Source organism: Helianthus annuus, chromosome 17 (assembly GCF_002127325.2).
Source record: "Helianthus annuus cultivar XRQ/B chromosome 17, HanXRQr2.0-SUNRISE, whole genome shotgun sequence".
NCBI classification, from domain to species: Eukaryota; Viridiplantae; Streptophyta; class Magnoliopsida; order Asterales; family Asteraceae; genus Helianthus; species Helianthus annuus.
The window spans coordinates 180,868,380-180,893,266 of NC_035449.2; the positions used below are offsets into that span (position 1 = coordinate 180,868,380).

Genomic DNA, 24,887 nt, shown 5'->3' on the forward strand with positions numbered 1-24,887 from the left:
GAGATAACTTCCGGGTGCCTACTGAGGCCACATTGGCAGTTGAGTTGCCGCGGGGCAAAGGTATATTTAGGAATCTTTTTTCCTTGTGATAACAATATTGGTTCCATTGACTCACCTTTTGGATGGTTTCCATGCAGGTGATCTTGGGGCCTTAGGGGACCCTGACGCGAAGGGTGTGCCTAAGAGGCAAACGGTGAAAGGCGTGCGCTTTAGCCAAAAGAAAATACCGGAGGTCACTGTTGTGCCTCATCTGGTGCCGCAGGCGGCAGGTATCTCTCACTCTTCTTTCCGTAGATAATTGGATTATGTGATAGTATCTGATACCCTTGAGGGTTTGGGTATAGCTGCGGGCTCGCAGTCTGGTGCTGGGAAGAGGCAATTGGAAGAGACGGCCACTGGTGCCGGTGGACCGAAACGTCGGAGGTTGCAGTCTAAGAGGACTGGTCCGACATTAAAGAAACCTGCGGTTATTGTTGGTAAGTGTTGTTTAGCTTGTCTCAAGTGTTATGTACGACCTGTGTTTTGATAGCTATTTGACTTTGTTTTGCAGAGCTTCAAGATAAAGATTTTTCTATCTTTGATGCTCCGGAATCACCCCCGCATGATGCGGGTGCGGGTGTGACTGAGGAACCTTCGACACCTCCTGTCGAGGTGGTGCCTGAGTCAACCGTGCGGAAGGAGGGTACCGCAGAGAAGGTTGCGACCCAGATATTCGATACTGTTGACTCGTCCAACAATCTGATCTCTTCCAATGAGGGAGATAATTTGGGTCTGCGGTTTTCTGATTCTGGGAAGCAAAAGTCTGATGCAGAACCGCAGAAAACTGATGCTGACGTGCGGCAGCATGATGCTGAGCCGCATAAGTCTCCTGCTGGTGAGAAGGGTACCGGTTCGTCTGCCGGTGGTGCGGGTTATGATGGGCCTCCAATTCAGCCTGGGGAGTCTGAATTGGAGTATTACTACTGCACCTATACCCAGGGTCGAAGTACTGTTTATCACCGACCCCCCTGGACTGTTATGCAGGGGGATGATATTTCCAATGACCCTTCTGCGTGTAAGGAGATTCTGGGTGGTTTGGGCACCCCCTTTGAAGTGGAACGTGCCCGTGCCGCCCCCCGTGAATTGTGCATCAATCAACTCTCCACCTTGCTAGTAGGAAGTTCCATAGTGGCTAACGCCATTTTGGAAGACTACAAGGTGTTAGGCCGCAGAGAGGATGAAGCTGCTCGCATGCGGGCCGAAGCGGAAGAGTTGATCAAGGCTGCTCGTGCGGGTGCGGAGCAGCTTGAGAAGGATAGAGCTGCGTTTGAGAAGCAGAAGCAGACCTCGGAGTGGGCTGCCTCTGCTCAACTGAAACAGGTTCGTACTCTTGCTAAACTCCTTTCTGATGAACGCAAGAGTTGGAACGAAAAGTTGTCCAACGAGCGCAAGAAGTGGAATGAATCTTGGGCTAAGCAGAATGACAATTTGTTCCGTGCTCGGCAGGAGTTGACGAATGCCAAGGCAGCGAACGTTGCCTTGGGCAAAGAGAAAGCTGCAGCTGAGGCAATTGCGTTAAGGCGCAGCAGGCAGAGGCCGGGGCCATAAAGGCTTTTGAAGAGGCCAAGGAAACCGGAGCGCGTGCTGCGAAGGCCTTGGAGGAGGCCAAAGAGAGGGAGAGCCGTTCTTCCAAGGCTCTTGAAGAGGCGAATGCTGAGCGCATTCGTTTGGATAAAGTTGTTGCCAACCTTCAGGTATGACTTGTTACTTTTGTTTTATATTTCCCTGCTTTTTGAGAATGTTTACTGAGTAAACTGTTTTCTGCTCTTTTGACAGGCTGAGGTTCAGACCCGGGAGGTCGCGGTTACAGACCTCACCGCGCGCGTGACTGCAGCGGAAGAACGAGCTAACACTGCTGTTGAGGCCAGAGATGCTCTGACCTCTTCGTTTAACCAGCTTGAGGCTGACCGCGAGTGGATGCGGAGTCACGGTATCGCGCGTGTAAGTGTCCCTTGCCTTTATATTTGCTTGGCTTAGTATCCGAGACTTATCATCCTTTTACTACAGATTGTTCAGGCTATCATGGATGCACCTGAGACCGCAGTTGGTTTACGCTTGGTCAAGGAACGTGCCCGCGATGCCGGTTTTAAAGCTGGTTACAGCCGCTGTGTCAGTCATATGAACGTCATGTCTCAAGGCGGTTTTACTGCAGAGCGATCTGGGTTCCGTGACGTGGACACCGAAGGTCGTCTGAACGCAGCTGTAGCCGCTTTTTATGATACGTCCCTCGCTTGTGTGGAGGAGTTGGACGACTGTTTAGAGGCTGCTGATTACGTTGACCGGCTGCGGAGGCTGTATGCTGATGCAGAAGAGGAGGATCCCGCTGGTGGTGCTGGAGATGACGCGGGTACCAGCGGTACGAAATAGGGTTTAGGTTGGCAAGTGTGCCCCCTTTTTGTTTTTCCCTTTGTATATATTAGGAACTTCATGTAAATCCATTAAGCACCGCGTGGGTGCTTGAATTTTTTGAATATAAAGTTTTTTGTTCAATTTGTACAAGTGTTTTTAATTCTTGCATGTTTGAACGTATGTATGTGGAACTTTACCCATTTGTGAATGGGGTCAAGTATATTCCATACCTTTGTCGTATGATTACGCGTCAATTCTGTTATTTACCCCGTTGGGGTTTTAGAATTGTGGAAGCTTTGTAAAAACTTATATATTCGGACCTCTACCCATTTGTGAATGGGGTCAAGTATACTCCATACCTTTGTCGTATGAGTACGCGTCAATTCCATTGTTTACCCCGTTAGGGTTTAGGAATTGTGTTAAGTGTTAACAAAACTTGTTTATCCGGCCGGATAAATATGCAAGTCTTTTTGCCTTTTGCTGGCCTATTACAATATTTGTGTGTGGTTACCACTTTGTATGGGTATCGCGAATGAAGATTTTGCCAATCTGTTTTTGGGATACCGCAAAGTGGAACGCGCATTTGTAATAGTAGTAACAAACAATAATGTATAAAATTGCTTATTTATTTATTTGCAAATGGCCTGCGACCCGATGGGTTACATAGAAAATGTAAGAACATGGCTTACATATAACAGCGTCGAAGCTGTTGTGCATTCCATGTTCGTGCGATAGGTTCGCCATCTAGCGTTTGTAATTTGTATGCGCCTTTCCCTAAGACCTCTTTGATGAGGTAAGGTCCTTCCCACTTGGGGGCAAGTTTGCCTGGGCGCTCGGCATTAGATGCCTCATTGTCGCGTAGGACGTAGTCTCCTGGATTGAAAGTACAAACGCGGACACGCGTGTTGTAGTACTTTTCAAGTTTGGATTTATATTTGGCCTCGTTGATGGCAGCGTTTTCGCGCCTTTCTTCCAAGAGGTTCAAATCGATCCTGCGTTCCATGCTGTTGTCTAGTTTTTCAATAGCCAACATTCTAGGAGAGGGGAGACCTACTTCTGCGGGGATCACCGCTTCTGAACCGTAGACTAGGCTGAAGGGTGTTTCCCCATTGCTTGTTTTTGGGCTTGTACAGTGAGCCCATAAGATACTTGGGAGTTCATCGACCCAGCCACGCCTGGCCGTTCCCAACCGTGCCTTGATCCCTTCGACTAGACTTTTATTGATACTCTCAACTTGGTCGTTCCCTTGCGGGTGTGCGACTGATGAGAATATGTGCTCAATATGTAGTTCTTCTAGCCATTTTTGGAATTCGTCGGCCGCGAAGTTGGTGCCGTTATCGGTGACAATGCACATTGGTAAACCGAAACGGCAGATGATGTGCTCCCAAATGAACTTTCTTGTTATCATAGCAGTGGTTGAGGCGAGCGGTTTTGCTTCTACCCATTTTGTGAAGTAACCAACCGCTACTATGATGAATTTGACTGCACCCGGAGCGTCAGGGAAAGGTCCCACAACGTCAATTGCCCATTTCTGAAAGGGCCATGCGGTTGTGACGGGGACTAAGTTGTTCTTTGGCCGCAAAGTTTTTGGAGCATGACGTTGACAGTCAATGCATTTGCGCAACTCTTTGACGGCGTCCAGGTGCATGCCGGGCCAGTAGTACTCAGCATTCATGATTTTGGCCACTACCATGCGCGGTCCGGCATGTATGCCTCATATGCCCTCGTGTATCTCTCGGATGAGGTATGTGGCATCCTGGGGGTTGACGCATCGCAGGAGTGGTCCCAGGTATGATTTTCGGTATAAGATACCGTCTCCCATTTGATAGTGGCACGCTTTATGTTGTAACTTGCGTGCCTCGGACTTGCTTTCGGGAGTCACACCTGATTGCAGATATGCGATAATAGGTGTCATCCATAATGTTGTACCGTATTGAATGACATTGACTTGGCGCAGGGGTACCGAAGGATTTTGCAGAACTTCGATGCGTATCTCCTTTGCCAAGTGTTGGAAGCTGGTAGATGCAAGTTTTGAGAGTGCATCTGCGGACTTGTTTTCACTTCGATTAATATGTCGGATATTAAACAAAGCGAATTTGGATGTTAGTTGCAGGGCTTGTTCAAGATAGAGGATCATGATGTCCCCTTTTGCGGCATAGTCACCGCGTATTTGTCCCGCAACCAACAAAGAATCGACGTGCGCTTCCAGGTGTTGCACGCCGAGTTTGACTGCTAAACGTAGTCCCGCTAACAGGGCCTCATATTCTGCCTCGTTGTTTGTGCTTTTGAAGTCGAGGCGGATTGCATATGTAAGCTCTTGGCCGTCAGGGCTGACGAGTCGCAGACCTGCGCCCGCACCTTCCTCGTTGGAGGCACCATCGGTAAATAGTGCCCATGTTTCTGAGGAGGATGGCGTTGGTGCAGGAGTTTGTGCTTCTTCGCATTCTTGGATGCGATTAACCGGTACTTCGGTGGCGAAATCAGCTAAGATCTGATCTTTAATCGCGGGGCGCGGTTTGTAGTGTATCGTGTGCGCGCCCAGCTCGATTGCCCATTTTGCTAATCTCCCAGAGATGTCAGGTTTGGATAGGATCGGGCCGATCCTGTAATTGGTTAGCACTGTGATGACGTGGTTTACGAAGTAGCGTCGCAACCGTCTTGAAGCGTGCACTAATGCTAGCACCAACTTCTCCATTATTGAGTATCTCGTCTCTAGGTCGTTGAGCATCTTGCTGATGTAATAGATGGGTGTTTGAACCCCCTCTCGCTCCACTATCAATACCGCACCCACCGCGTTGTCCGCGGCGGATAGGTATAATATGAGTGGCTCATCCTTGCGTGGCGCGGTTAGAGTTGGGAGTTGTATCAAACATTCCTTCATTTCCCGGAAGGCCTTTTCAGCCTCTGCGGTCCACTGGAATTGTTCTTTCTTTCAACAGCTCCGCAGGGTCTTGATGAAAGGATAAGACTTAGCTGCATGGTTGGCTAAGAATCTGTTGAGTGCCGCTAGCCTGCCGGCTAGTCGTTGCACATCTTTCATCGATGAAGGCGATGGCATGCGCTCGATCGCCTAAACTTTCTCCGGGTTTACCTTGAATCCATCTTTAGTCACGATGAACCCAAGGAATTTGCCTTCTTCCATTCCAAACGAGCATTTCCCTGGATTGAGCTTTATGTTTACGCTTCGCAGAGTTTGGAATGTTCTTTCAATATCCGTGAGCATGGTATCCTCTTCCATGCTCATGACGACCATGTCGTCCATGTAGATTTCGACACTTTTGCTTATTTGTCCGCGGAAAGTGTCGTTCATCAATTTTTGATAGGTTGAGCCCGCGTTGCGCAACCCAAACGGCATCTTTCTATAACAGTAATTTCCGGTGGGAGTCCGGAATGCCGTTTTGTCTTCATCCTCGATTGCCATTTGTACTTGGTGGTACCTTTGTAGCAATCGAGGAAACACTTCCACCTGAATGGTGCGAGATTATCGACTTTTTCGTCTTTTTCTGGAAGCGCGTAACAATCCTTGGGGCAGGCTTTGTTAAGGTCTTTGTAATCGACGCACATGCGCCAGCCCCCGGACGGTTTTTCTACCATGACTGGGTTGGATAACCAAGTCTGGTATTTAACTTCCCGCAGGATGCCTGCGGAGAGCAGTTCTTCGATCTGCTCTTGCATCGCCTGATTTTTAGCGGACCCAAGGTGGCGTTGGCCTTGGATCACTGGCTTAATACCTGGCAAGGTATTCAAGTGATGTTGCGCGATATCACGTGGGACCCCGGTCATGTCCGCGGGTGTCCATGCGAAGATGTCTTGGTTCCTGAAGAGAAGCTGCTTCAGGTGCGCTTTGGTGGTCGGGGACAAGGCGTGACCCAATGTGACCTTTTGTTCTGGGTATCTCGCGTTGAGAACCCATTTTTCTGATTGGTCGTTGGGAGTGGGCCTTGCGACCTTGTTCGGACGTACTTCGTCCGACATCATGACGTCCCTGCGGGCATAGATTATCGCGACCCCCGATTCGGTTGGGAAACCGACCGCAGAGTGGGGGACGGATGTAATCATATTGAAATCTCCTTGGGATTCTCTCCCGAGGAGTACGTCATATCTAGAGGTGTGAGGTAAAACCATTAAGTTTACCTCTTCTGTCCTTGTGTGTCTTCCGTTGGAAAGACGCACAGGAAAAGTAATCTGGCCCAGGGGAAAGACAGTTTCCCCTGCGAACCCAGCCAACGGGTAATCTACTGCTTGCAACCGATCTTTGTCCTCCTGGTCGAACTGGTTGAAGCATTGTTCGTAGATTATATCAGAAGTACTGCCCGGGTCGATGAATAGACGCTCGGTGCAGTAGTGTGCTAGTTGGCCTGAAATAACGACGGCGCGCCTATCGCGCGGTCCGACTCGGACTTTTGGAAAGACGACTTGCTCGTCTTTCCAGTCATTGTCCGGCCTTCTCGCCGCTTTGCGCGGCCTACCTTTGCCTCCGTGGATCATGTGGGTGGAAGCCACGTACATGGTCCTCTTCCCGGAGGAGGTACCTTCGCCATGAGGGGTGATGCGCTTGGTGGGTTTTTGCCCACCTGGCAAAAGGTGTTGCAGTTTCCCCTCCTTTAAGGCCCGCTCAATCTCCAGCCGGAGACTGATGCAGTTGTTGGTGGTGTGGCCCGAGTCCTTGTGGTACTCACAGTAGAGTGTGAGGTCCTGATTTTTCTTGGACTTCATTGGTTGGGCCGGTCGCAAGAACCGTTCTCATGTTCCATGTAAGTCCTCCTTCGTTACTAGATAGATTGGATTCAACCCTTGTGTCGACGCGTTCTCGCATGGGCACAAGTAGGTTGTTAGCTGGTGGGGGTTTTGATAAGGGTAATGGTCACTCGCGGTCGATGCTGACGCGAGATCTGGGACCATACCCCTTCAGATACCCTGAATTTTTGAGCTAGATCCGCCAATAGCGGTTCCATTAGTGATTCAAGTGGCAGGGGCGGACCTAGGTAGTGGATTGGGTGGGTGGGCGGGCGCATCCCTTGAAAAAAATAGTGTATTTTATAGGGCAAGATCCCGATCGCATCTCTTGAAAATTTGGTTAAACCCCTCGTTCACACCCCATGAAAATAATTTCTGATCCGTCACTATAGACTGGTGGCAACGATAGTTCAGGCCATGTTAAATGGGTAAAATGGAAATTTTACATAGCTAAAACACGAAACTTTTTAACTAACATCCCCTCCAGGCTATAAGAAATGAGAGACCAAGAAGGGTAACAAATGAAATTTGTGGATCAAAACCGAAATATGACAATACCATATCTTTCTGATTAATTCTAGTAGGAAATAGTTAAAAAAATATTTACTTGTTATTCTATGTTAAAACCTAGAAAAGTTGTAACATCACAGAACTGGATGTAATTATAAACGCAGGTTTATGTAAACATCTATTTATGGAATTGTATAAGGTGATTGATTATACATAGAAAATATATAATTTCTATATAAATAGATACGTGTAAGTTCCAATCATATCACACGGCCTATTTTAGTGCTACTTTTATTAACGGATTTATATCAACAAAAGTGATTAAAAAAAAAGCTAGTGACGCTTTAGGGATGACATAATGGACATGTGGAAAGGTGGGACTCGATGGCACGTAAAAATATTGGGTGAGGCGGAGATGATGTGACGGAGATGAGGGATGGAGAGAAACGTTGAGCATGATACACACTCCTGATTGAAGAAGCAATAAAAAAGAAGCGAGGGAGAGGATAAAGGAGCGGAAGAGAGAGAGAGGAATGACAAAAATTGCTCACGTTGATAATTGTTTTGTATTTAAAAAGAATTAAGTTGAAAATAGCATATTTACGACAAATTATTGTCAAAAAAATAAAAGTCAGCTTATACTACTAGTGTTGCACGTGTCACTTATGTTGAAAATTGAATATGTTGATTTTTTTCCGGCTAAACTTATATTAAAAAACAGGTTTAGTAAGAAACTAGACAGAATGAGACACAATTACAAACTGGTTTAGTAAATTGACCCTCAAACACAAAACAAGACTAGAAGCAAGAAACACACGGAAAAAAAAGTACATGAAACAATACCAAAATTACAAACCATAAGAAGAAATACGAAAACAAACTCCCAAGGACAAAACCGAAAAGCCGTTACACTATACCACAGTGATGAGAGGGTGTTTAACCATGTTCTAATACGTTTAATAATAAGTTTTTATGTGTTTTTATGAGTGAAATCGAATTACTTTGAGTATTATGTGATTTGCAGGTGTTTGGAGCTTAATTGATGTAATTCAGATGTCAATTGAAGGATTTAGGAAGCTTGGTGGAAGCTAGAAGTTGCATGGTTAGAGAGGTATTTGACCTATGAAGAAGATAGAGAGAACCTCATTGAGGGCGCCATTGTCTCAATGGAAGGCACCACTATCTCACTTGAGGGCGCACAACAGAGGCCAAAGATAGTGTAACAACTGCATAGAAAGCGCCATTGTCTTAGCCTAAGGGCGCCAGCAACCCAGTATAGGGCGCCACCGGCGCTCTATGTCGATTTCATTGCGGAAGTTGGGGATTCCAACCCCAAATAAATGGAGGCTTTAGGGTTACGAAATTATTCATTCTCCAGGTGATCCTAGAGGCATTCCAGAGCTCCCGAAACACCCTCCAATCTCATTTTTGATGCAAGAACAATCCAAGAACATGTCTTTCGGTTTGATCAAGAACAAACGCGGCTAATCCGCTCGTGATTTCCTCCGGGTGTAGGGTTTGTGATAAACACTTTGATTGATTTTCTTAGTTTTGAGATTAGATTCTTAAACCCTTTAAATTTTTTAGTAAATCTAACCGTGGTTTTAAATTTAAATTGTTCGGTTGTTTTGGGTATTAAATTGATGGACTTTTTCTCTATGATTTGTTTATTGGTTTATATATTCATATGATTGAATTGATGTGATGTGATGTGTATAAACCCAACAAGTTTAGTACATAGCCATCACTTGTTTAACTCACGCACGGGCCACCATTAATGGCTTCTCACTAAGTTAATTAGATCTAAACCTGGAGTAGATTACGTTCTTCTCATAGTTGTTTTCTCAAATCAATCAACTTTGTTTTCAGAACACCTATCTCAATTAGCAAAAACAATAGTTTTAGAATTAGATAATTACAAAAAGCAATGAATTTCAACACTTTCCACTGATTCCCCGTGGATTCGACACCCTACTTGCTCTTTACTAGTAAAGATGAATAGGAAACTTTTAAAGTATATTTTTGACCGACCTAGCAACATCAATCACACAAATGCAAGACGACCTAACTGTCATCCTTAATCTTGAAATTCCTTGTAGACTTTATTAATCTCATAACCGACTCTATCAATCCTATCTTGAACTCGCCCATGTAAAACATTGGTTAGGTGAAGAAACACAGAACTAATTTTAGGGTTTAGGGTATTCTATCAGCTGATTAGGAATATGGGGTTCTACTCCTTTGGCAACCGGGGGTCTGCCAAGAAGATTCTGCTTAACCCTCCGAAGAGTTTCCACGACTGGAAACAGAAATTTTTCTTCATTAGGGAGGAGGTTATCCCCATAGCCATGATCTTCCGTGCGCCGGATGTGATTGAGAAGGATGAGCTGGCGATTCCTAAGAAAGAAGAGTGGTACGTGAAGCTTACTGCCACGCCTAATCGAGTTTTGGTGAAAACGTTCTGGTCGCGGCGCAGATGAGTGACCAATGACCGGAAGACAACACTGAAGTGCCCGTGTTGAAGTTTCAAGATAGAGGTTAGTTACTTCTTTGATTATTTCCTCTTTTAGTAATTTAGCTGCGCTTAATTGTTGATTTTGAATGTAGAAGTGCGCCTTTATCAAGCTGCTTTCCCCACCTTCGGTGGGTCCATGGGCGTGCCTCTGCTGGAACCAGGGGAGCAATATTGGTATAAGAGGATCAAAGGCCATTTTTTGTATCCACTTGCTGGAGCTTTTGCCAATCCACCCGCCGCAACCGAAGGTGCGCATATACCTAACCCCAGACCCTTACGAGCTATGACTTCTGCTGGGAAAGAGATTTTTTATCTTTCCAGCGAGGAGTCTGTAGGGTCTTCAAATGTGGAGCTAAGTTACTGGTCTAATATCTTTGCAGGTGTGTTGCGCGACCTTGGGATTGGCCCAGAGGAGAAGAAGAAAAAACCAAGCAAGAAGAAGAAGGTTATTACCATCGATGCTGAGGTGACCAGCAAGAAGGGTGGGAGTAGCCGCGCGACTGCTGGTGCTTCTGATAAAGATACTCTACGATTTCGTCATAGTAACTTGGAGGACTACGTTATTACCAGTGACTCACTTGAGGGTTTATCGCGTATTGGCGAGAAGAAGACCGGCGCCGCTGGTTCAAAGAGCTCGGGGAGAGCGGGTTCTCGGAACCCAGATGTTGGTGCTACTCCCTCTTCCATCGCGCTTGATGAGGAAGAAGAGGAAGAGGAAGAAGAAGAGCCTGCTGTCAAGTTAATAAGCAGGAAGAGAAGCAGAGAGAATACTACTGCGGGCGCGTCGGTGGCGCAGAAGACTAGGGAAGCCCCAGTAATAGGCTAGCAGAGCAGTCTGCGCTCTCTCTACAAATTCTCTCCAGGTTAGTTGTGACTTCATGTTTTTCCTTAATATAATCTCTTTTTAACACTTGGTTTCTACAGAGGCCAAGAAGAAGACCCCTAAAAAGAAGGGTGTTGAGTTTAAAGACCCCCAAGAGCCAGCGCAGAAGAGAACCAGGGTTGTGATCAAGCCCTTTAAGTCTACTGGGTTGGAGGCTGAGAAGGAGAAAAAGAAAGCTCTTGAAAAGCCTATTGATAAGGAAAAAAAGAAAGAGAAAGAGAAGGAGAAGGTTGCGGAAAAGCCTGAGGGCGATAAATCCAAGGAGACCGGGGCCGCTGCTACTACCGCGCGGGATAAAGAGCAGGGTCCGGAGGTCGTCCACATTACAGGGCTTGACCAGCCCTTGCATGAAAAAAAAAGAAACTACTCGGGGGAAGGGACCCGAGGTTGTTAAGCCTACTAAGCCTACACAGGTTGATGCCCCCACCCAAACTGCGCAAGTGACTTCTGCTGCTGGGGGATCAGCTGCTGCTACTCATAAAGAAACTACCACTGCTGCAGGTGGTGCTGGAGGGTCCATGCCACAGACTCCTATCGGTCCTAAGGATACCGTAGGCGATATTTATTACAAAACTTACACCGAGGAGGCTCGCGGTGATGCTCCGCATCAAGCTCACTGGGGTTTAAAACAGAAGGACACATTCTTGGAGTTTGCTCCATGTCGCGATTGGTTCCTGAATTCCTCCCCCCCCCCCCCCCCCCGGTGAGGTCAACCGGCAAAGGGCGCGAACTCACGATGGGCTATACCATGCTTATGTTGTTGGGGAAGCCAACACTCGCGCCGCTAACCACCAAATCGTGCGCGAGTGGCGTACAATGGTTAAAGAACTGGCTGAATGGGAAAAGCACCGTGAGCGCCTGGTGAGGCAAGTTAAGGACTTTGAGAAGGCTAAGGTTGCGTTTGCCGAAGAGAAAGCTAAGTTCGAGTCTGATAAGAAATCGGAGGAGTGGGGCCACGACGGCCTTAGGGGCAAGCTATGTGCTGCGGAAGAGCTCTTGTCGAAAGAGCGTGCTGAATGGAAGGAAGTATGTAAGAAAGACAACCAACGCATGTATGCCGCTTGCAATAAGATTACCGACCTTGAGGCCCAGATCACTACATTAACAAAGAAGGTCAAGGATGTTGGAGCGGACAAGGAGCGCGTTGAGGTGCCAGTCTTAACCTTTCCTTCTCGTTTTTGTACTTGTAGAAAATATTGCTTAAATCTTCGTTTTCATTCTTCGCAGGCTGAGTTAAAAGCGCAAGTGGTCAGCAAGGACAAGGACTTGCATGCCAAGGATGTAGAGATTGCGGAGTTGAAGCGTAGATTGCGTGAGCAGACTAACAAGAGCGAATCGTTGGAGATTGATTTGGAGGCTGAAAGAGTTAAGGCTGCTACCGCCGAGGAGGCCAAACAGAAAGCCGACGAGGCGCGAGAGATTAGCACCTCTGCTCTTAATGTAGCCCAAAACAATTATGCTGAAGCTCAATCAATTGTAGATAGCTGGTCTCCGAGGCTGAATGGATGCGCGGTAGAGGGGTAGTCCTGGTAGGATCCTCCTCTTTCTAACTTAGGTTTAATTTTTGTTGTCTTGGTTCTTATTCGTTGCCTCTTTTTTTTTTTTTTTTGTAGATGGCTAACTCCATTTTGAATGCTTCTGAGCTAGATGCGGCTGTTGCCGTTCTCATAGATGCCTCACGCGCGGTTGGGCACCGTGGAGGTTATCTAGAGTGTGCTCAACATGTTGAAGAGGCGTTTGGACAGGAATTTTAGGGTTAATTAGTTTGGTTTATGTTTCAAACATGAGGGTTAATCTTCTTATAACTTTCCTGAGCTCCTTGATGGTCCGATCTTCCTGCAAAACAGAACACCGTTACCTTGTTAAGAGGGGAATATGGGGGTTTCCCTCTTAGCCAGACTCCGGCATGAGAATAAGTATCTGCTTTGAGGAAATAAGTGTGTATTAAGAGTGAGAGTAAAGAGAGCAGAATCCCTTAACCTGTGCATGAAGGTCTCTATTTATAGCCGGAGAGGTGTGAAGAGGAGGTGGGCTGATGGGCCTTGGGCCGGAAGGCGACAACAGAGAATATCCTTCTTGTCTCATTGGTATCGACCGTTAGTGCCTTCTAGAAGTTCTCTAGTGCTGGCGCACCTTGATTGGAGCCACGTGTCCCTGTTGTCGGCCTTGTTGTCCCTTTGCCATCAGCAGGTAAGTGGAGATCATGGGGCAGGTGTCGCCTCCCCCTGATTGGTGCCACGTAGGTATCCTTGTGTACTTATTGTCTCCTGCACGTCAGACGATCGTGGAGCACGATAGAGCACAGCCTGGTGGACGCTAATTGGCCCTTTCTTCTGCCACTTGTACCTTGTGTACTCTCTGAAGTGGCCTTGCGCTTTAACGCATGCGCGTCCCTTGCTGAGCACGTAACTAGCCCGCGCAGGGTTGTAGGTGCTGAAGGCTCTTATTCAGAATGCTAAGTGCTGAACCTGATGTTTCCTCTTGCTTGGACCTCGCGCGAGGTCATCTTTGTTTAAGTAACCCGCGCGAGACTGAGATTGATCAGCTTGCTGAATAAGGAGTATGGTCCATCGCGCGACCTGAAAAAAGGTTTGTGCGGCTTTTTGGGACCATACCTCTTCATTAGAAGAATACTATATTTTTCTTTTTCTGTTGTTTTCAATATCTTTAAATCCAGAGGGAGGTATTCGAACCATTTACGCAAATGAAATAAAGAAAATGGGCTTTGTATTTTCCCACAAGGATCTTTGTATAGCCATTTATTCTTTATTTCCAAAACATTGTCTGTTGATAGACTAACATAATCAAGCCATCACAAATTGGGCTGACGAACACAATTACCAACTTTAGAATTCATACCCGAAAAAGAACCAACTTGAAACTCAACGTTAACTTTAGCCTCTACAGAATCCAACAAGTTAGTAGAAAACGATTCCATATTGTGAGTATCAAAAGCCCCCACCACTGGTCTTTTATCGGCCTGCTTATTCTGGTACCTGGATAACCAAACCTCAACTTGATCATTAACCCTAATTTGGCAAGCGTCATTAACCTTACTACTAATTTTGTCTATCGTCTTAAATTCTCTTCTTAACTCCCCCTCGTAATTCCCACATTAATATCAACATACAATTCATGTTATTCAAAAAGTGGTGTTTGATCTCTTAGCTTTTCTAACAGAGCATGCTCAGCTTGGGCATGTTGTTTTTCTGTAAATTCACCCACTTTCAGATCCGTATCTACGTCATCTGACAAAGTGTTTAGATTGCGCTTCCTTACGAAAATTAAGAACACATAGTTAATCCTTTCAATGTAGATTGTCACTTTTTTCGCCACACTATGGACTCTTATCTTTATCTTTCAAGATAGTTAATCCTTTCAATGTAGATTGTCACTTTTTTTTTATAGAAATTTTAGACCTTGCCTAAGTTTTAATACACATTCGCCACACTAAGGACTCTCATCTTTATCTTTTGCATAAAACATAACTTCACCCCAAGATTCTGCCACTCTCTTAAAATCGTTAGGTGAAGCATATTAATTATATAAGCGTCTCTAACTTGAGCCAGCAACATGTTAGACTTTATCAATCGAATACGATAATCTGCCATCATCTAAATTAGAGGTATATGGGTCAGTTTTGGCCTAAAACCATAACTGAGAGGTTGGTCAATGGATAACCATAAACGATTGGTTATGACAGTTTTGGTTAATTGTCTTTATAAGTTATAGCGAGTCAGTTAGGGGTCCATTAACCGCGAATTTGAGCCTAGCTAAAAGTATATTGTGCATTATTTGGGCTTGAAAGTTTGAGCTTGAATTTTTTTGACCATAAATGTTATTACACATTTCTGTACATTATTAGTATATCACATAGCTTTAGAAAAAATACAAATATAATACAAAATATGATATAACTCATAGATTCAAACAAACATTCTAACCAAAACAATATGATATAGGTATAACCCATAAATTCAAACAAACGTTCAATCAAAAACATTAAATATTGAAAAAATAGTGAAATATCCAAAATCCAACAAAGATTTTCCTAAATGTCGGTCCGGTTTAGTTATATCGGATATGGAAACATTGATAAGAATAACCAACTCACTACTTTCTGTTTTCAGAAAAAACAACTAACCAACCCAATGGTTTTTCAATTGGATTAGTGTTGCACACCTGATTATGGGGAAGTTAATTCGGTTTTTTGCACACCTCTAATCTAATTATTCGCTGGTTTGGGTGGGTAACCCCTTCGGCCTTTGTTTAAGACTTACTACCCCGTGTTCCCACTTAGTGCCCTTTAACCACTGAAGTAGCGAACCCATGTTAGAAGTTCTGTATCGAGGATTAGTGTGTTATTGGGTCTGAATGAAAGTATAATGAGGCCTCAATTCCATATTACCCTTGATCACATCATCCGGTTTCGATTCTTGTTTACTAACTCTAGCCAAATCAAAGTACAAAAGGTGAATTCCAAACTTTGCACCATGTTGCGCGTAAGTTTCTTACCAAAACTAATAGGATCATCAACTCGAATGAAGCGAATAAATGCGAATGGCTTCCCCAAGTATATATTTGTACATTAATTATTATGATTAGTGATGACATGTTTGCTTTTTAAAAGTAAAATTTCAATAAGTAATTTATCATATCAATAAGCTTTTGATTGAGTATCTTCACTCATTAAACATTTATAAATCATTGTAATTACAATGTTATCCCTCATACTTGATCTCAAGGCATCCAATCCTTCTTTTATTTCTATTTGTTTACTATCCAAAAGGGCAAATTGGATACCCCATTACCCCTAATTAACCATGAAATGATTTAATGGATAACAAGAAATCCCTTCCCCCAACTAACATTTCAAAATAAGATATTATAGGAATATGATACCCTCCCCAAAAGGCTTCTTAAATGTGTGGCAACATCTATGAGGGTGTATGGGGCGCAATCGGGGAAGCCATCGGTGAAGCCTTTCCCCGATCGGGAACACCGCCGCCATCCCCGCGGGGTCCCGAATCGGGGTGGCTTTTGGGTGTGGGCTTGCCGAATGAATTTGCACGCTGAACGAGAATTGACCGTTTACCAACGGTCAGATTTTTTTTAAAAAAAATCAATTTTTTTTAAAACAATATATATACTAACCAATCTTAATTCATTTTTTTACCACATTCACAACAAACCCACACCAAAATTCTCAAATTTATATCTTTCAAACACAAAATGGATTCCAAGTTCCCGTTTCTTTCTACCCTACCCGACTTTCCCGACGATGGAGATGCGTCGTCAAGCGATAGTAGCTTAGTTTTCTTCCAAAATCTCATCCAACAAGCGGAGCTACTAGACACGGCATCGTCTAGTAAAAAAAATTATGTCCGTCGAGATCGTGTGGGGGGCCACGAGACACTCATGGCCGATTATTTTGATGAAAATCCAAAATTTAGTGAAGATACTTTTCGTCACAGGTTTCGTATGTCCAAGTCTTTGTTCCTAAAAATTGTTAGTGACGTGGAAGCGTATGACGAGTGGTTTCAAGAAGGCTTAGACGGGAGAATGAAGAAAAGCTTTACACCGTTGCAAAAGGTTACTTCGGCAATTAAACAACTTGCAACCGGTAACCCACCAGACGAGGGGGACGAGTATTTAAATATGTCTGAAAGGACCTCTCGTGAGTGCCTTGAATATTTCTGCGAGACGGTATGTAAAAGGTATGGCGGTGAATGTATTTTTTTTTCTAGTTCGAATGTTTTTTTTTAATTTAATGAAATGTCTTTTATTTAATTTTTATTTTTAAAAGGTATGGCGGTGAATTCCTACGTAGACCAACGAGCCACGACATCGCGCTATTGTATCAGGCTCATGAGGATAGGCATCACCTACCTGGTATGTTAGGGAGTCTGGATTGTACACACTTCGTCTGGAGAATGTGCCCCACAGAATTGCGTGGACAATACATGAGAGGCGATCATCAATACCCGACGGTTATGTTAGAAGCGGTAGCGTCTCAAGATTTGTGGATTTGGCATGCTTTTTGTGGGCCAGCGGGTTCACAAAACGATATCAACGTGCTGCAACAATCTCCGTTATTTCTTGCTCAACGAAACGGAACGGCGCCAAATTGTCCATTTCAAGTGAACAACCACTTATACAAACGCGGGTATTATCTTACTGATGGGATCTACCCTACCTGGTCCGTGTTTGTGAAGTCTTTTCCATATCCACACGACCCGAACGAAAAAAAATTCAAGAGGCAACACGAGGCCGCAAGAAAAGATGTGGAACGGGCGTTTGGTGTGTTAAAGTCGAAGTGGGGAATACTAAATCGTCCAATGCGTTCGAAAACGGTGAGAAAGATAAGGTCCATCGTGTATACGTGCCTTATTTTACACAACATGATTATAAAAGACGACGGAAGGGCGATAGCACCGGTTCATATTCAAGATCCTCCAGTCGAACCCGTCTTCGATGATACAGCATATACGGAGCTCATTGACGAAGACACGCATTGGAGGCTAAAACACGATCTCGTTGAGCATCTCGGAAGTTTAGATTTGCCTCACCTTGAAGTTGATTCGGACGAGGAGTAGTTTGTTTTTATATTTTCTAGGTTGAATGTATTTTTTTTTTCTAGTTCGAATGTTTTTTTTTTTAATTTAATGAAATGTCTTTTATTTAATTTTTATTTTTATTAATCTTTTTTTAATTTATAAACATGCATTATTTTAGAAAAAAAACAAAAAAAAAAAAAAAAACAACTCCCCTAATAGGTGAGTGCCGCCATCAAAAAGGGGTATTAGGGGAGTGTATTAGGGGAGTTGACGTGGCTTGATCTGATTGGTTACGTGTAAGATGGGGGACTCACCTATTAGGTGAGCACCCCTTACACCCTGAAAAAAGAAAGACATTGAATCCACCAAATGTCATGTAGCCTAAATAAGGCTAAAATAGAAAATTTATAAACTATTATTATAAAATTTTGAAAATGAATAAAATATTTTCTGGATAAATTAAACTACTATTGTGATACTAGTTTTAGGATTTAAAAAAAAAAATTGAATAGATTTAAGTTAAGAGAACTATGGGTTTTAGGGTCTCAAAAGTATAGATTTGACCGATCCAATTTTCTCCCCAATTTTAAAGAATTGTCTAATCAATTTCTGCTTTGTGTAAAAGAATTCATACTTTTATCTGCTTTGTGTAAAAGAATTCATACGTTTAGTAAAGTTTGGAAAAGCATTGGGAAAATATCTTTTTTTTGGAAAAGCATTGGGAAAATATCTAAGAATTTTGTCTCATAGATTTAAAAGTAAAATGGGTTTTAGATTATTTTGTGTTTATAGTTAAAATATGTTGTTTGAAAGCAGGTTGTTCAACTTCATTGGCACTTTACTGAAAAAATAAATACTTTTATCGATGAAAAAGAAAACAAAAAAACCAAGTTTATAAAATCCGTCGGAACTCAAATGAGATTTCCAAATCGAAAAAATAAATTAAAAAAAAAACCTTTAGTTTCATTGAATAAAATATAAAATTTAGTAATCATTTCTCTCACATAAAAGATCCTAATTTATATTATTTATTTCTGAGAATTTTACGATGTGTTAGTTTTTTCGATATCATTAAATACTTGTTAGAAACCTGTTGATATGAACAAGAAAGCTGAAACAGAAACAGTAAAATAAACGAGACAGGAACGATGAACCGGCCTTGTGTTTGACACAATTCCCTTAAACAGATTCGCGTTCTGTTTCCAGGGTACACCGGTTCAAAGCAGCAACAGCGCACTGCCGGACTTGAACACTTGCCTGAAAAGAAAAGGAGTTTTTTTTAAATAGTAAATATTTTAATAATGTCTCGAATTTGGCATCAAGCACTCTTAAAAAAAGTAAAATTTTAAGCTAAGCATACTTCGAATTTGGCTCGTTTATTATATATGTATTTTATATGTTTAAAACTATAACTATATATAACATAATATAGGTGGCGTTGTTCTTTTTAGCTATATATGTAATGTATATCATACTTCATGTTGGCTTGTTAAAGCCTTAAAGGTTTGTGTTGAAATATATTTTTAGTCTATATCTCTATATTATTGCCTTCTTTCAATTCAATATGTCCTTTTTTTTGGCCTTTATTTTATCCTTTTCCTTAATTGATTTCAGTCTAATCTTTTCCTTTTTTTGGTTCATGTATCCGTTGCTGCTTCATGGGCTGCTGTCTTTTGGGCCTCCTTGTTCGAGTAGGGCTAAAGCCCTTGTTTCCCGTATATAGCAGAGGCGCTGGCCTGGGGATCGATATACAAAAAACACTCAACTTCTTATCAGTGCTGCACTCTCTTATTTTCCTCTCAAGAACCTCCTGCGTGTGATCTGTTTTGATCAATAGTAGCTGCTGTTCGAGAGCGTCTGATCTTCGTTTACTGCTGTTCTGCAGAATCTGTGCAGTTAGATAGTTCATCGATATCTTGTACTTTTGATTTCCAGCAATCTGTGCCGACTTTGTTGCTATAATATAGTTTGTTTGCTCTTGATATCTTGTTCTTAACATGGTATCAGAGCACTAGCTTGTGCTCTTGGGGTTATTCATCGTCCGCTGCAATTCAAGGGTGTCTCTCTGCCGATTATTGGAGGTTTCGCGAAGGTCTACTGATCATTGGAACTCTGGTGGTTTCGTTAGGATCTGCCGATTCCAAATCCCCTGGTGTTAATCTTCGTGGAGTCGTCTGGGTTTTTTTTTGAAACCCTAATTTCTAGGGTCTCGTAAGGTTTGAAGGGGTTCTTGTTGGTCACTTTTTAAAAGTGCAAACCAACAGAATTTTGGCATTCTTTCTTCTAATCAGTTGCTTGTAACCCTAAGTGAAGGTTACAAGCCTGATTTGCTAGAGTATTACGCACCCGCTGTGAGAGTATTCTGACCCTTTCTTGATTTATTTATTTTTTTTCCTCTCTGTTGCATTCTTGTTGAGTAGTTGTTGTTGTGTTTTTTCTTGATTGCCTGTGTTCATGTCTAATAAGGACAGCGATTCTCTTGTTACCTCTAGTGGCACTCTTGTTAGTAAAATAGATGCCGGTGACCCGCTATACCTTCATCCTAGTGACTCGGCTAATTTGACGATTGTTAATCTAAAACTAAAAGGCACTGATAATTACAATGTTTGGGCTAATGCTATGAACCTGGCCTTACAAGTTAAAAATAAATTAGGGTTTATTGATGGTTCTTGTGTTAGATCTACTACTGATGAAGTGTTAGGAAAACAGTGGGATCGTTGTAATTCTATTGTTCTTACATGGATTTTGAATTCAGTGTCTGAGGAATTATACTTGGGTCATGTTTATTCTAAGCTTGCTTCTGTTGTGTGGAAAGAACTAAAGGAAACATATGATAAGGTTGATGGGTCGGTGGTTTTTAATTTGTATCAAAAGATTAATTCCTTTTCTCAAAATGGCATGCCTGTCTCTGAGTATTATCATAAACTTAATTGCATGTGGAAACAATTAGATCAAATTCTTTCTCTTCCTACTTGTACTTGTGATGCATCCAAACAATTTAATGATTTCAATCACTTAATTAAACTGATGCAGTTCTTAATGGGTCTTGACAGTACTTACGAGCCGGTAAGAACTTCTTTACTAACTAGGGAAGTTCTTCCTTCTGTGAAGGAAGCCTTCTCTGTTGTTTCTAGAGAAGAATCTCACAGAAATTCAAACAATTTTTCTGAAAAAATATCTAGTAATCCCGTCGGCTTTGCTGTTAAAACCAGTCAATCTTTTGATTCAAAAAGGAAAACTGTTAGACCCCCTAATCCAAATCTTAAATGCTCACATCGTAACAAGACTGGACATACTGTTGAGAGATGTTATGAACTGGTTGGTTATCCTTCTTGGATGAAATCTAAAGCCAGTGGTAATAAGGGAGGCAGGGTTAGTAATAATGTGGTTGTTGATGCTTCTGAAACTACTTCATCGTCTACTGTGAATGGTTTAACTAATGAACAGATTGCTCAATTACTTAGCCTGTTGAATGATAAGTCCAGAAGTGAAACTCAAAGCAGCAACCTTGCTGGTAGGTCTAATTATGTTTGTTTTAACAGTTATACTAATGAGTTTAAACCTACATGTGACTTTAAACCTGCTTATTGTTTCTCCAACTTTGGAAATAATGGAAAAAAGGTTGGGTGGATTATTGATTCTGGGGCAAATCAACACATGATCACAGATGACACTAATCTTATAAATCAAATGGATGTTACAGAATATAACATCAAAGTTAAACATCCCAATGGGACAAGTGCTTTAGTAACTAAGATTGGTGATATTAAACTAAGTGATAAGGTCATCCTATATGATGTGTTTGTTATTCTTGATTATTGTGTCAATCTTGTTTCTGTTCATAAACTTGCCAAAGATTGCAAACTTACTGTCTCTTTTGATGAACATAATTGTTATATTCAGGACTCTCAAACAAAGAAAGTCCTGGTGACTGGTAGTCAACTTGATGGTCTGTATTTCTGTGGTAGCTCGTCTATGTCTGAAAAGGTGTGTAATGCTAGTCTTGATGTTAATCTTTGGCATGCTAGATTAGGACACCCTGCTGAACCTGCGTTACATGCTTTAAGAGACAAACTAGATATTAAAAAGGATGTTAAACTTGAACCTTGTGAAACATGTCATAGGGCCAAACAGCATAGGGAACCGTTTCCGTTAAGTGAACATAAGACAAAGTCTTTAGGAGACCTGGTTCATCTTGATGTATGGGGTCCCTATAGGGTTCAAAGTAGGGATGGTTTTAGATATTTCCTCACTGTGGTTGATGATTACACACAAGCGGTTTGGGTCTACCTTATGAAAAATAAAGATGAAGTGTTTTATAATATTAAAGGGTTCTTTAACATGCTTAAAACCCAATTTAGTAAACACATTAAAATATTCAGGAGTGATAATGGCACTGAGTTTATAAACAAACAAATGAAAGATTTTTGTTACAATCATGGTATTATTCATCAAACCTCGTGTGTTCATACCCCACAACAAAATGGGATAGTTGAAAGGAAACATAGGCACCTTTTAAATATTGTTGGAGCCTTATTATTCCAAGTTGGTTTTCCTCTTAAATTATGGTCTGAGTGTATTCTAACTGCTTCCTATTTAATTAACAGGACTCCGTCTTCTGTTTTAAATGGTAGGTCTCCTTATGAGCTTGTGTTTGGTTTTGCTCCTGTGTTGAGTCAGCTTAGGATTATTGGGTGTCTTTGTTTTAGCACTGTTTTAAACAATTCTGATAAGTTTAATAGTCATGCTGAAAAATGTGTTTTAGTTGGATATTCTAATGAGAAAAAAGGATATAAACTATGGAGTCTCGATCAAAGAGTTATGTTTTATTCTAGGGATGTCAGATTTTATGAATCCGTTTTCCCTTTTAAAGAAAAGAAAATCTCTCTTGATCCAGATTCTGAAATTAATACCTTGAATTTTTTTAACTTATTTGATCAAAATGACACCCAAAATTCTAAATCTGACTCTACTCCCTATGATGATAACACAAGCATGAATCCTGCAGTCCTTAATCATTCTCAGCAACCTGTTAATGACTCTGACAATGCTTTAGGCAGGGCTGAAATACAACAACCAAGTAATGTTGAGTTAGAAACTGGTAGGGTTGAGCCTGATTTAGACGCTGAGGAAAACATTAGCAATTCTGAGGGAGATAATATAGGGCAACCTAGCAGTGTTTTAAGGAAATCTTCTAGGAATGTAAAATTTCCTTCTAAACTTGATGACTTTGTTATTGATGGCAAAGTCAAATATGGTCTTGAAAAAGTGTTGAATTATGCTAATCTTGATTCAGAAAGTATGTGTTTTGCTTCTATGCTTAATAAAAGTTGTGAACCTAAAAACTACTTTGAAGCTAAATCGGATAACAATTGGGTCATTGCCATGAATGATGAGTTAGAAGCCTTACACAGGAATGATACGTGGGAAATAGTTGATTTGCCTCCCAATAGGAAACCTATAGGCTGTAAATGGATTTACAAAATAAAATATAAAGCCTCAGGCGAAATAGAAAGGTACAAGGCTAGACTTGTTGCTAAGGGTTTTAGTCAAAAGGAGGGTATAGACTTCTTTGAAACATTCTCACCTGTTGTGAAAATGGTAACTGTTAGATGTGTTCTAACTATTGCTATTAACAATGGTTGGGATGTACATTAACTTGATGTAAATAACGCCTTTTTATATGGTAATTTAAATGAAGAAGTTTATATGACCCTTCCTGATGGTTATAATTCCAACCATGTTAATAAAGTTTGTAAGCTTAAAAAGTCTCTTTACGGTCTTAAACAAGCTCCTCGGATGTGGAATGAGAAGCTTGTTGATGTCTTGCTTGAACTTGGTTTTGAACAAAGTAAGTGTGACCACTCCATGTTTGTCAAAACAAGTAAATCTGTGTTTATTGTGTTACTTGTTTATGTGGATGATATAGTCATAACTGGTAGTTGTTCTACTGAGATTTCTAAAATTAAATCCCTTCTTAAATCTAAATTTTTGATTAAGGATTTGGGAATGTTAAAATATTTTCTTGGGATTGAGGTTTTAAAAACCAAAGATGGCTTATGTCTATCACAAAGGAAATATTGTCTTGACTTACTTGCTGAATTTGGTTTGACTGGGTGTAAACCAGTTAACACTCCCATTGAACCTAATCATATTTTAACCCATTTATGTGAAAAAGATAATCAAACTTTACCTGATATATCTGTTTATCAAAAATTAGTGGGAAAACTAATATATCTCTCTCATACTAGACCTGATATTGCCTATTCAGTTCAATATCTAAGTCAATATATGCACAGTCCCACTAATGCTCATTTTAAAATCGCTTTAAGACTTTTAAGATATCTTAAGGGTTCTCCTGGGAAAGGTATATTATTTAAAAAGGGGATTCCTTAGAGCTTAAAGCCTTTGCTGATTCTGACTGGGGTAAATGTGTAAACTCTAGGAAATCTATCACTTGTTTCTGTGTCTTCTTAGGAAACTCTCTTATTTCATGGAAAAGCAAAAAACAGTCTACCATTTCTCGATCTTCTGCTGAGGCTGAATATCGTACTATGTGTGTTGCGACATGTGAAATCATTTGGCTTCTCAACATATTAAATGAACTTAAAATTGATGTCAAACTTCCAGTTTCCCTTTTCTGTGACAATACAGCAGCTATTTCAATAGCTGCTAATCCTGTTTTTCATGATCGTACAAAACATTTTGAAATTGATCTCTTCTTTTTAAGAGAAAAAATCTCAAAAAGTGTTATCAAGACCGTTGGTGTCTCGTCTGAAGATCAAACTGCAGATGGCTTTACCAAAGGATTGCATGTTCAGGCTCATGACAAGGTTTGTGCCAAAATTGGTCTTTTTAACTGTTTTGCATATTGAATTGAGGGGGGGTGTTGAAATATATTTTTAGTCTATATCTCTATATTATTGCCTTCTTTCAATTCAATATGTCCTTTTTTGTGGCCTTTATTTTATCCTTTTCCTTAATTGATTTCAGTCTAATCTTTTCCTTTTTTGGTTCATGTATCCGTTGCTGCTTCATGGGATGCTGTCTTTTGGGCCTCCTTGTTCGAGTAGGGCTAAAGCCCTTGTTTCCCGTATATAGCAGAGGCGCTGGCCTGGGGATCGATATACAAAAAACACTCAACTTCTTATTAGTGCTGCACTCTCTTATTTTCCTCTCAAGAACCTCCTGCGTGTGATCTGTTTTGATCAATAGTAGCTGCTGTTCGAGAGCGTCTGATCTTCGTTTACTGCTGTTCTGCAGAATCTGTGCAGTTAGATAGTTCATCGATATCTTG

At 41.8% G+C, this 24,887-nt stretch overlaps 1 protein-coding gene across 1 annotated transcript; it reads left to right on the forward strand.

Moving 5' to 3' along the window:
* Positions 1-11,849: 11,849 nt before the first annotated feature.
* On the forward strand, positions 11,850-12,787 carry LOC110925307 (myosin-7B-like). Its single transcript, XM_022169263.1, has 3 exons — positions 11,850-12,182; positions 12,261-12,545; positions 12,647-12,787. Exons 1-3 carry the CDS (start codon positions 11,850-11,852, stop codon positions 12,785-12,787), a joined length of 759 nt encoding a protein of 252 aa, XP_022024955.1.
* The last annotated feature ends 12,100 nt before the right edge of the window (positions 12,788-24,887 follow it).